The sequence below is a fragment of the Xyrauchen texanus genome, chromosome 3, assembly GCF_025860055.1.
Source record: "Xyrauchen texanus isolate HMW12.3.18 chromosome 3, RBS_HiC_50CHRs, whole genome shotgun sequence".
Lineage (NCBI taxonomy): Eukaryota > Metazoa > Chordata > Actinopteri > Cypriniformes > Catostomidae > Xyrauchen > Xyrauchen texanus.
In genome coordinates, this window is record NC_068278.1 from 6,553,340 (window position 1) to 6,565,341 (window position 12,002).

The 12,002-nt window shown below is 43.1% G+C and overlaps 1 protein-coding gene across 2 annotated transcripts in view; it reads right to left on the minus strand.

Moving 5' to 3' along the window:
* The window catches only part of wasf3a (WASP family member 3a), a 31,351-nt gene extending 21,829 nt beyond the window's left edge, over positions 1–9,522 (minus strand). Inside the window, exons 1-2 of one of the 2 annotated variants that reach the window (XM_052094069.1) lie at positions 9,467–9,522; positions 5,327–5,461 (exon numbers count right to left, since the gene is read on the minus strand). In XM_052094069.1, coding sequence (XP_051950029.1) covers positions 5,327–5,459 — 133 coding nt within the window. In that variant the 5' untranslated portion in view covers positions 5,460–5,461; positions 9,467–9,522. Of the gene's footprint in view, positions 1–5,326; positions 5,501–9,466 lie in introns of both variants that reach the window. The other variant, XM_052094076.1, reaches the window with a different exon arrangement.
* Between the last annotated feature and the right edge of the window lie 2,480 nt (positions 9,523–12,002).

Sequence of the window (12,002 nt, forward strand, 5' to 3'; positions counted from 1 at the left end):
GCTTACACCTGAGCTAAATTATGCCTAAACACCTGTCTCTAATTCCAGTGAGCACGAGGAGAGCGGCATAAAAAGACACAGAGCCTCCAGACGGGGAGAGAGACCACAAGCAGACCCAGTGTTTGTCATTTGTGTTGTGTGTGCAAAATATAATTAAAAGGACTTACCTTGAGAGGAAGACCTGTTTCCTGTCCTCCTTCATTAGAACAGTGCTACACTGGTGCCGAAACCCGGGAATTATGGAGCAAAGTCGCCCCATAGAGTCCTCCCAGCTGGCAGAAGTCCTCCAATCCCTCGTGACGCTGCATCAAGGCCACCAGCAATCCCTGCTTGAGCTCCGGCAGGACGGTTTTTTGAGATCATGCGGGCTCAGGCAGAGGACCGGCTCGCCATCCGGAGCCTCCTCAGCCAGGAGACGGAGCCGGCCACAGCCGCGACCCCGGACAGCCGCGCTACGCTACCCCCGCCCACGTTACAGAAGATGGGGGCAGCAGATGATCCTGAGGCCTTCCTCGACTTGTTTGAGCGGACGGCCGAAATCTGGGGCTGGCCGCCCGAACAGTGGGCAGCCCGTCTAATTCCTCTCCTGTCCGGGGAAGCTCAACTCGCGGCACAACAACTGCCGGCGACAAATCTCCTGGCTTACACTGACCTGAAGAGGGCCATTCTGCAACGGGTCGGTCGGAGCCCGGAAGAGAATCGCCAGCTCTTCCGGGGCATGAAGTTGGAGAAGTCCGATCGCCCGTTCGCGTTTGCCCAACGGCTCCGGGACGCCTGTCAGCGCTGGCTGCTCGCGGGGGACCACGACGTCGAGGGAGTAATCGACCAGGTGGTACTGGAACAGTTTGTTCAACGGCTGCCTCGGAAGATGGCGGGGTGGGTCCAGTGCCATCGCCCGGCGTCGCTGGAGGAAGCTGTTCGGCTAGCGGAGGACCACTTGGCGGCAATCCCGAGGGCGGACGAGCCCTCTTCTTCTCTCTCTCTCTCCCCTTCCCTTGTATCTGCCCATGCCCTCGCCCCCTCCCCTGTGTTTTCTCCTTCTGTTCTCTCCCCAGGGCCTGTTACTGCCCCGCGCAGGCGTGGAGGGTTCCAGAGACCTGCTCCCCGGCCGTGGGAGAATGCGCCCTCCCATTCCCCGTCTTTCAGCCGCTCTCCTCCTCAGGTGGGGGCGCCCGCCAGCACAAGTGCGGCCGCAACGCCTGGGCCGGCCTGTTGGAGGTGCGGAGACCCGGGCCACTTCCGGGATCAGTGTCCGCTGATGGAGGTGGGGACGGTGGTGCGGGTCTCCGACGTCCCGTAGGCTGCCCCCTATCGGGCTGGAGCATACCGGATTCCGGTAAGGATCAGGGGGGGTATTTACCAAGCTTTGCTGGATACCGGCTGCAATCAGACCACCATCCACCAACGCTTGGTTCAACCCGGGGCTTGGGTTTATCTAAACTGGTGAGGGTGAGGTGTGTGCATGGGGATGTTCACAAATATCCCATGGTGACGTTGGCGATTATATTTAAGGGAAAAAAACATAGTGTGGAGGCAGCGGTTAGTTCCCGCCTCACCCATCCGCTAATCTTGGGTAATGATTGGTCGAATTTTAAAGATATATTAGAGGGTATTTGTGCGGATGGGTCCTGCATAAAGAGGTGTGCGGTGTGCGATGCTTTGGCAGGGGAGGCGGAGCCGGGACCGTCCTCGGCTGCTCGGGATGACGAGGAAAGTGGCGAGGTGGCCGCCCCTCCTCTCAGGGAATTCCCTGAAGGGGACTTTCCTCTAGAGCAGTCGCGGGATGAAACTCTTAAACATGCTCTTGACCAAGTGAGAGTGATTGATGGTCAACAGCTCCGGCCGGGCGTCGCCATTGCATACCCATACTTTGCTTTGATTAAAGATCGGTTATATAGAGTGAGCGTCCTGCTCAAACAAAGGAGGAAGTGACACAATTATTGATTCCACGAAGCCGCCGGGAAATGGTTTTCCAGGCGGCTCACTACAATCCTATGGCCGGTCACCTAGGGGAACGGAAAACACTTCTCCGTCTAATAGCCCGTTTCTATTGGCCGGGCATTGGCGGTGACGTCCGCAGGTGGTGTGCGGCGTGCCGTGAATGTCAGCTGGTAAACCCACCGGCCACCCCAAAAGCGCCATTGCGCCCTCTACCATTAATCGAGGTCCCCTTCGAGAGAATTGGGATGGACCTCATCGGGCCATTAGAACGGTCAGCACGCGGACATCGCTTCATGTTAGTCCTAGTGGATTACGCGACGCGATATCCGGAAGCAGTGCCTCTGAGCAACATCTCCGCACGTAGTGTTGCAGGGGCACTCTTCAAGATAATCTCCGGGTGGGGATTCCGAAGGAAATCCTCACCGATCAAGGCACGACTTTTATGTCACGAACACTTCGCGAACTTTACGAGCTCTTGGGCATCAAATCGATTCGCACTAGCGTTTACCACCCGCAGACTGATGGCCTAGTGGAACGAATTTAATAAAACGCTCAAGAACATGATTCGTAAATTCGTACACGAGGACGCTAGAAATTGGGATAAGTGGCTAGACCCCCTGTTGTTTGCAGTACGAGAGGTCCCACAAGCCTCCACCGTGTTCTCCCCATTTGAGCTGCTGTACGGGCGACGCCCCCGCGGTGTCCTTGACGTCATCCGCGAAGCGTGGGAGGAGGGACCTTCTAATAGTAAAAATGAAATTCAGTTCGTTCTCGATCTTAGAGCAAAACTCCACACACTGGGGCGATTAACACAGGAGAATTTGCTCCAAGCTCAAGAACGCCAACGCCAGCTGTACAACAGGGGTGCTCGGCTACGGGAATTTGCACCGGAAGATAAGGTACTTGTATTACTCCCAACATCGAGCTCTAAATTACTCGCCAAGTGGCAAGGACCCTTTGAGGTCACACGACGAGTTGGGGATCTCGATTATGAAGTCAAACGTACCGATAGAGGGGGCGCACGTCAAATTTATCACCTCAACCTCCTGAAATTATGGAGGGAGGAGGCGGCCTCTGTGACGTTGGCCACGGTAGTTCCGGAGAGGGCGGAGCTCGGGCCGGAGGTAAACAGAAACTACAATCTCAACACTCCGGTTACTTGTGGAGACCAACTCTCACCGCGGCAGCTCACAGAGGTTTCTGAATTACAAAAGGAATTTGCGGATGTGTTTTCCCCTCTACCGGGCCGTACAAACATCATACAGCACCACATCGAGACCGAGCCGGGCGCGGTGGTGCGTTGCCGCCCCTATCACTTACCCGAACATAAAAAGAAAATAGTACGAGAAGAATTAGATGCGATGCTTGATATGGGCGTAATAGAGGAATCCCACAGTGATTGGTCCAGCCCGGTTGTTCTTGTTCCCAAGAGTGATGGGTCTGTCCGATTCTGTGTGGATTACAGAAAAGTCAACGCGGTGTCTAAATTTGACGCGTACCCAATGCCCCGGGTTGATGAACTGCTCGATCGGTTAGGCACTGCTCGATTTTATTCGACCTTGGATTTAACAAAGGGTTATTGGCAGATCCCCTTGACACCAATGTCCCGTGAGAAAACAGCCTTCACTACGCCGTTTGGGTTACACCAATTTGTGACGCTTCCTTTCGGTTTGTTTGGGGCACCAGCCACGTTTCAGCGACTCATGGATCGGATCCTCAGACCACACACCGCGTACGCCGCTGCCTATTTAGATGATATTATCATTTATAGCAATGATTGGCAGCGGCACATGCAACATCTGAGGGCCGTCCTGAGATCGCTGCGGCGGGCGGGGCTCACGGCAAACCCTAAGAAGTGCGCGATTGGGCGTGTGGAGGTACGGTATCTGGGGTTCCACTTGGGTCATGGCCAGGTGCGGCCCCAAATTGATAAGACCGCGGCGATTGCGACTTGCCCTAGACCGAAGACCAAAAAGGGGGTGAGGCAGTTCCTGGGGCTGGCTGGCTATTATAGAAGGTTTGTGCCTAATTATTCGGACGTCACCAGCCCGCTGACTGACCTCACTAAAAAGGGGGCTCCAGATCCGGTTCAGTGGTCGGAGCAGTGTCAACAGGCGTTTATGCAGGTTAAAGCCGCACTTTGTGGGGGGCCGCTTCTTCATGCACCTGACTTCTCTCTCCCTTTTATTTTGCAGACGGACGCTTCAGACAGAGGGCTGGGGGCCGTACTCTCGCAGGTGGTGGAGGGGGAGGAGCGCCCGGTGCTGTACATTAGCCGTAAGCTCTCCTTAAGGGAGACTAAGTACAGCACTGTGGAGAAGGAGTGTTTGGCCATCAAGTGGGCGGTCCTCACCCTCCGGTATTACCTGCTGGGGCGGGCCTTCACCCTCTGCTCGGATCACGCCCCACTCCAGTGGCTCCACCGCATGAAGGATACTAACGCCCGGATCACCCGTTGGTATCTGGCTCTCCAGACCTTTAAATTCAAGGTGGTCCACAGACCGGGGGTGCAGATGGCTGTCGCCGACTTTCTCTCCAGGAATGGGGGGGGAGTGGTAGACAGGCCAGATGGTGCCCCGGCCTGAGTCGGGCGGTGGGGGTATGTGGCAGCGGGGGCGTGGTCAAGCGCCCGTCCGGGAGAGGAAAGCGGTAAGGGCGCTTACACCTGAGCTAAATTATGCCTAAACACCTGTCTCTAATTCCAGTGAGCACGAGGAGAGCGGCATAAAAAGACACAGAGCCTCCAGACGGGGAGAGAGACCACAAGCAGACCCAGTGTTTGTCATTTGTGTTGTGTTTGCAAAATATAATTAAAAGGACTTACCTTGAGAGGAAGACCTGTTTCCTGTCCTCCTTCATTAGAACAGTGCTACAATAATATATTAGTTTCACCTTTTAAGTTGAATTACTGAAATTAATGAACTTTTACACGATATTCTAATTTTTCGAGTTTCACCTGTACATATAATGAGCAGATGTTTCCATACTTTTGACTGGTTATGTACACTACCGGTCAAAAGTTTTGAAACACTTCACTGAAATTGTTGTCTGCAAAATCTAGGCAAAGGGTGACTACTTTGAAGATGCTAAAATATAACACATTTTTTATTTATTTTGGATTTTGTTTAGTCACAACATAATTCACATAGTTCCATTTATGTTATTCCATATTTTTGATGACTTTACTATTATTCTAAAATGTGAGAAAAAAAAATATATATATATAATAAAGAATGAGTAAGAGTTTCAAACCTTTGACCGGTAGTGTATATGCACTGAATCAAAACAAACAAATATAATTGGTAGATTTCTGTCTTTAAGAATCAAAATGCATTTGTGTTACAATTATATAATAAAATGGTAGTAAAGTAAAGTAAGGTCTTACTGAGGCTGCTGAGTTGTCGAATGATGGTAGAGAGTGTGTTGTTGGTCACACACTCCAGCTCATTGCTGATGGTGTCAGGTAAAGCTCCTCTGCACAGGTGCCTCGGCTCAATGTTCCTCTTTACCAGCGGCATGACTGCAGATCCAAATTCCAACCAAATTCACACAAACATTACTAAAGAACACAAACACAGTGAATCATACCAAAATATCCAACATATTCCCATAATTCCCATTATCACATAAAGAAAATATAAATGTGCAGATCTGAAATTCCATTATTATCCCATATTAATATATGATCGTTATACAAGATTATGTTTTCACATGGATAAATATACTTATATATTTATTCATTTTACAATAGATCAAAATCACATAATTTTCAAAAGTTATCTCTCTTGCAAAAGTTACATATGGTGTTGTCTGGTCTGATTTAGAAGCAATATTTAAAATCATTTGCAGCATTTCTGTCTGCATGAATGTAACAGCGTTCTTTAGGCCAGCGACAAGGTGAGACGTGTGTTTTGAATAAATTGGTAACCTACAGAATGGAAACTCCTTTAGTAATATAAAAGTAACCTTTTTTGGTCACTAAATAATGATCATACTTGCATTTGTGTTATTTAAAAGTTTGAAAGACGTTTTTGATCGACTAAATTGTAGAAAATAGCAATAATAAAAAAGTGTGTTCAAACCTTTGACTAGTAGTGTGTATATGGACATTATAGATCTATTTATTATAGATTTATCAGTTAAAAAGAGCCAAAGATGCCTCTGACACTCTATCACATGTGTACATAAATAAATAGTGCAGAATGCAAAATGCCTTCTGTGTGAACGCCCCCTTTCAGTTTAGCATTCTAGGTGTTTTGAATGTAACATCTGCCTTCATGAATCTGATCAAACAGGTCAAAGTTGTTTGAGACAACATTTTAAAGCATTAGACTAAGTGTTTATAGATAAACCAAAAGGTGTTACAATTATACCAGACCTCCCCTACTTATTATATTGTTAACCCTTAAATTCATGGCAATTTTCACAAACACTCTTCCAAATTCGGGTCTTTAGAGACCAGCCACTTATATCAAGACAACTAGAAAATAATCAAATAAAATGAAATATATTTTTTTAGATATTTTGATGTTCTATTTTTCATAAATCAAAGAGATCATGAAAAATCAAGAACAAGTCTCATTATTTTCACACTGAAATTTCATGAGATGCAGCTGGCTGTCAAACACATATTGAGCTACACATAATCTACACATAAGATACACAACACCTAAGTTACAGTTTAAATAGATGTACAACTTACATAATTATAGTAGTACACCCAAATGACAATAGTCATATCATATTGTTCATGAAGTATACTTGCTATAGTTTACTTCAATGCTGTTTCTACTAACAATGTCAAATGTAAATCAAATCAATCACTGTAACATCAGTGCCACCTTGAGTAAGAATATGTATGTGTACACATAGGGGATACTGATAATTCACCATTGTTGATAGTTCATAGTTGCAGAAAATCAACGTGATATAGTGTATTTGTATAAATATAGTACTAATTTCTCTTATAATACACAAAGAAATAGATATCCTCTGATAGTAAACATAAATAGATATGAAATAATAAAAGAATATATATATATATATATATATATATATATATATATATATATATATATATATATATATATATATATATAATTTATAGAAGTGTGGAACTTCCCCATAAAGGTCCATAAAAACCCTATACAATTTTTGGTACTTAAACCATTATATAAAAAATAATGTGTTAAAATGTGTACTTTTATGTGTATGTGTGTTACACTATTTATAAGAGATAGATTGAGGAATACTAAAGAGGTTTGGGCACAAGTCCGAAACATGGATGAGTTGCAGGGGGTGGAATGAGATCAAGGAATAAATTGTTAATACAATAATTGTATTATTTATCAACTTGTCTTGTACATGTTATGTTAGTTTTATCTGGTGGTATGCAGAAACAAGGTAGGTGACTATCCTACCAGAAGATTATTCAGGGGGGAGGCTGGTGCTCCCAGCCTCTCAGGATTAAGTTATTAGATGCGCACACACACACACACACACACACACACACACACACACACACAATGGATTACAGCAACTCGCTCAGTCACAAAAACTCCAATGACACCGCTGAGAGAGAATGCTGCTGCTAGAAGCATCAAAACATTTTACACGTTTGCTTGTAAAGTAACTCAATAGATCATTTGTGTGTTAAGTGGTAGAGTGCAGGTGCATTAAACCCAGTTAAAGGAATGATAGCTTTTTCTGCAAAAACCATTAAATCCACAAGGTTTTTGGTTGCCTTCCTAAAGTGCAGATCTATACAGTCATGAATGTTTGCTTAGTTTAACCTATGGCAAAAGGTTTCTTTTACTGGATAGGTTTTCTATAGGCATTTAAACAGATTTAAAGTAACTTTCCATCTCATTATGGTTAAGGTTAGGTTTCAGGTTTCAGGAAAAGCTTAGAGTAAATGTAAATGGTCAGCATCTCTCAGGCCACAACCTATCATCAGGCTGACAGGGCTGTGGAAAGGTCCATTAACTCCAATGGAAATAAATGGCTTTCACTACACAACAGTGCTCCATTTCACTAGTAAATGCACTTATCTTACAGTATCACATTGTCAGTACATCATGTACAAATAATCAAATAATTAAGCTTAATATATGGAACCGTACTATTAAGCATTATAATCAAAAAGACATAACCACAGTAATGATAGAAATGCAGCAGGGTGGAAGTGGTGGGTCAGGAATGTGATGAACTATGCCTGGTTACTCTGCTAGGACACCTATATGATCTTGAGGAACTGACTTCATACCTGTACTTAACCCTTGTGCATCACTTTTAAAAAGTTACCCAGAGGACCTTAGGGGACAAAAATGTCTGCATCTAAAAACTGCCATACAAATATATTAATATTATTTTCCACTTTCACTACATTTTTTTAACAAACATCAGTCCTGATTATAACTACCAAATATTCATGTAAATTTCATTCATACTTTATATATGCCAGTTTGTTTAAATGCCACTTTTTTAAAGAATTTTTTTAATAATACTTTTTTTTACACGCACACACACACATTTCTCAAAACACAAATACAAAACACACTCTGACATCCATACCAACACACCCACACAATTCATGTATTCAGTTGGCCTGCAGTGCTCTAAAATACATCAAACAGAAAATGGGGGAAAAGTATGTATTTGCTCCATAGGCTAAACATGAGAAAAATGGCACCATCAGGTGGAAAATATAAAAAAATTACATTTTGAAGCCAGGGCTCCGGAATGAAAGCATAATATCATAGAATTCATGATTTTATGCTTTAATGGCACTGGGATCAAATATAGCAGTTTTAATGTGTTTCAATGGGGACAGTTTTGTCCTGAAGGTCCTGAGTGTAACTATTTTGTGTACACAGTGTCTTATAGATGTATTATAGGAACTGAGGTTGAAATATCAAAATTCCCCCAAAAATACACACCTTTGGCAAAATGTATGTAGTTGGCATTAAAATGATCGGGAAAACAAAAATGAAAAAGACACAAATGTCCTGAAGGTCGCACAAGGGTTAAGAAAGAAAACCTTGAGACCAGTAAAAGTCATTGCAAAACTGGCTCAGAAAAAGTTATTTCCTATAGTTTGATATTTTGTTATCTAATGAAATGACATTCATTAATTTTTTCAGTGTAATTTAAGTGTCTAAATACTTAATGGTGCGAATGTAGCCTAAGGGTCCATTCTCATTGCCATCAGTTATCATGATACTGCCACAGTAGCTACTTTTTGTAAGGGAATTGGACCACGCAACGCGCTTCCGGCACTAAATGGCTGATTCATAGCGAAGTTAATTGTTTAAAATATAACAATACAAATACCATGAATGACTGAATACCACATGAGTGCCGCTGCGCGTTGACGCAAACGTTAAGGGACAGTTAATCCCTCAACCTATGACCGAAACATGACCAAACTATTTAGACAAGCCTCGAGACATTCAAGAGAAATTATATTTTAAGAATAAAGAATTTCCCAACATTTGAGTATATATTTCACAACATTTTCGCTTACCAAAAGTCGCTTTTACGCAGATGTAGAATGAAACGTACCGTCAATCTGGGCTGCAATCCTCATTCTGTAAAAGGGCGGGGTTATAATCTTGATTGGCAGTCCAGTGCACAAATCAGTTCTCAGCATACGGGATTTTACTGTCAGATTAAAACTGTAAAAACCAATCAAATTTGCGCATACGTACAGAAAATGCGTAGAGTTGTAATTAGACAATTTCAGGACATCAGATCATAAAAATAACAATGGAATATTAAAACAAACAAAATGCAAATACAAAGTTTATGCATATAGAGGGATTCAAATGTGTAAAACCATATAAAAAAAATCCAAGAAAAGATTTTAAATTAAGTTTCAGATTAACTGATATTATTTACCTACAACTATTTTTTATTATTGTTATAAATATTACAGTTTAAAAATAAACAGTAGTTTAGTAAATTATCCATGTTATTCATTTCGCAATGATTCACTCACTATAGCTTTACCATGACTGATAACCTACATCATCTGTTACCTGCCCTGCAGTAATATGTGATGTTTGCAGACAGAGGATCTCTGGCTCCTCCTCTTCATATTCCCACAATCACACAGTACAATACAGATCAATATCTCAATGTCATTCCAATGTGGGGCAGAACTAAATGTTACACATGAGGCTGATGGAAAACAAGCTGCACAGGAAAATCTGTTTATGTTTCTAGGCTATGCAAGGCATGTATATATATATAGCACATTTCATATACATTGGTAATTCAAAGTGCTTTACATGGAAATGATAAAGAAAAAAAATACATAAAGTTTTAAAATCAAGTAAGAAAACAAAGAAGAACATAGAAAAAAAAGGTATAGCATGTTAAACAACAGGACTACTTTACATGCTTTTTGGACCTTCAGATTTCTGGCCACCATTCACTTGCATTGTATGGACCAATAGAGCGGAGATATTCTTCTAAAAATCTTTGTTTATTTTACATCGGGGATGGCATGAGGGTGAGTAAATCATGAGAGAATTTAAATTTTTGGGTGAACTATCCCTTTAAACCACACTACTGTATGAATGCCTTTGCATTACATAACACAAATATAACATGGCATACCTGGAAAGTGGTATTACAGTTTTTTTGGATTGCTTACACACTAAAATTAAAAGTAGTACACTATTAGCAAAACCTTACACTCAAGAAGCAAAACATCAGCCCATATTTGCACAACTATAGGCACATTGTCAACCTCACACTTGTTGCAAAACTCTACACACAGTGATTTGCAAAACACTAAACACACTTAACATACATTACACACAAAAATCTATCATGAAGTCACTTCCTTGCAATACCAAAGCACTGACTGTCAAATTACCGCACCGTCCAACCAATTGGTTCAACACAGTCATCAGGTGTGCAAACACTTGTTTGCTTAATTGTAGACACACCAATCAGGTGTATAAGCACTATAAAAAGCAGCAGGTGAGTTCATCGTTCTTCAAGCACAATGGAAAGAGTCAGAGAAAGAGTAAGACGAGGAGGAGGACAAGGAGGAGGAGGAAGGGGAGGAAGAGGAATCAACAGAGGAAGAGGAAGAGATGGAGGCCATGCTGGAGGTAGAGGTAGAGGTAGAGGAAGAGGAAGAGGAAGAGGTAGAGGTAGAGGTAGAGGAAGAGGAAGAGGTAGAGGTAGAGGAAGAGGAAGACAAGAAGGTGCCCAAAGATGACCGAATCTGAGAAATGAGATCCGCGCAACACTGGTTGACCACGTTGTCAACCTTGCCTGACGCTGAGGGAGGCTGGACTGCGAGTACAGCCAAATCTAAGCCGATACACAGTGGCAAGTGTGATAAGAACATTTTGACTGGAAAATAGGTATTGTAAAAATATCATCATATCAAAAACATCTGCACGGTTTCAGTAACTGCTTACAGTACTGTATTCTATGCACTATCAGTACTTCTGTTACCTTTTCCTGTGAAATTACTGTACTATTGTATACTGGTTTTTTTTTCTACATAGGATTGAGGGTCAGGAACGACAAGGGGGAAGGCCTCCTATGTTCACAGAACAGCAAGAGAGGGAGATAGTAAACATGGTTTTGGCCAACAATGCTATAACACTCAATCAGCTCCAAACCAACATTGTCAATAACCATGCCAGTTTCAACGATATCCATCAGGTCTCAACATCAACACTGGCACGCATCCTAAAAAAAAAACATATTCAAATGAAGCAAATTTATCGAGTGCCTTTCGAGCGCAATTCCGAAAGGGTGAAACGACTGCGGCATGATTATGCAGAGGTGTGTATTCACTTTAGCAGTGTGATCTTGCATACTGTCTCATAATCTTTTACTGTACTGTAATATGTATACTAGATCTACACTGAACTACACAATTTTGCCTGACACTGTTCTTCAGAGAGTTTTACGAATGGATGGAGAGGAGATCCAGCATGAGTTCATTTACGTAGATGAGGCTGGGTTCAACTTGACAAGAACACGAAGGAGGGGAAGAAACATCATTGGCCACAGGGCTATAGTCAATGTCC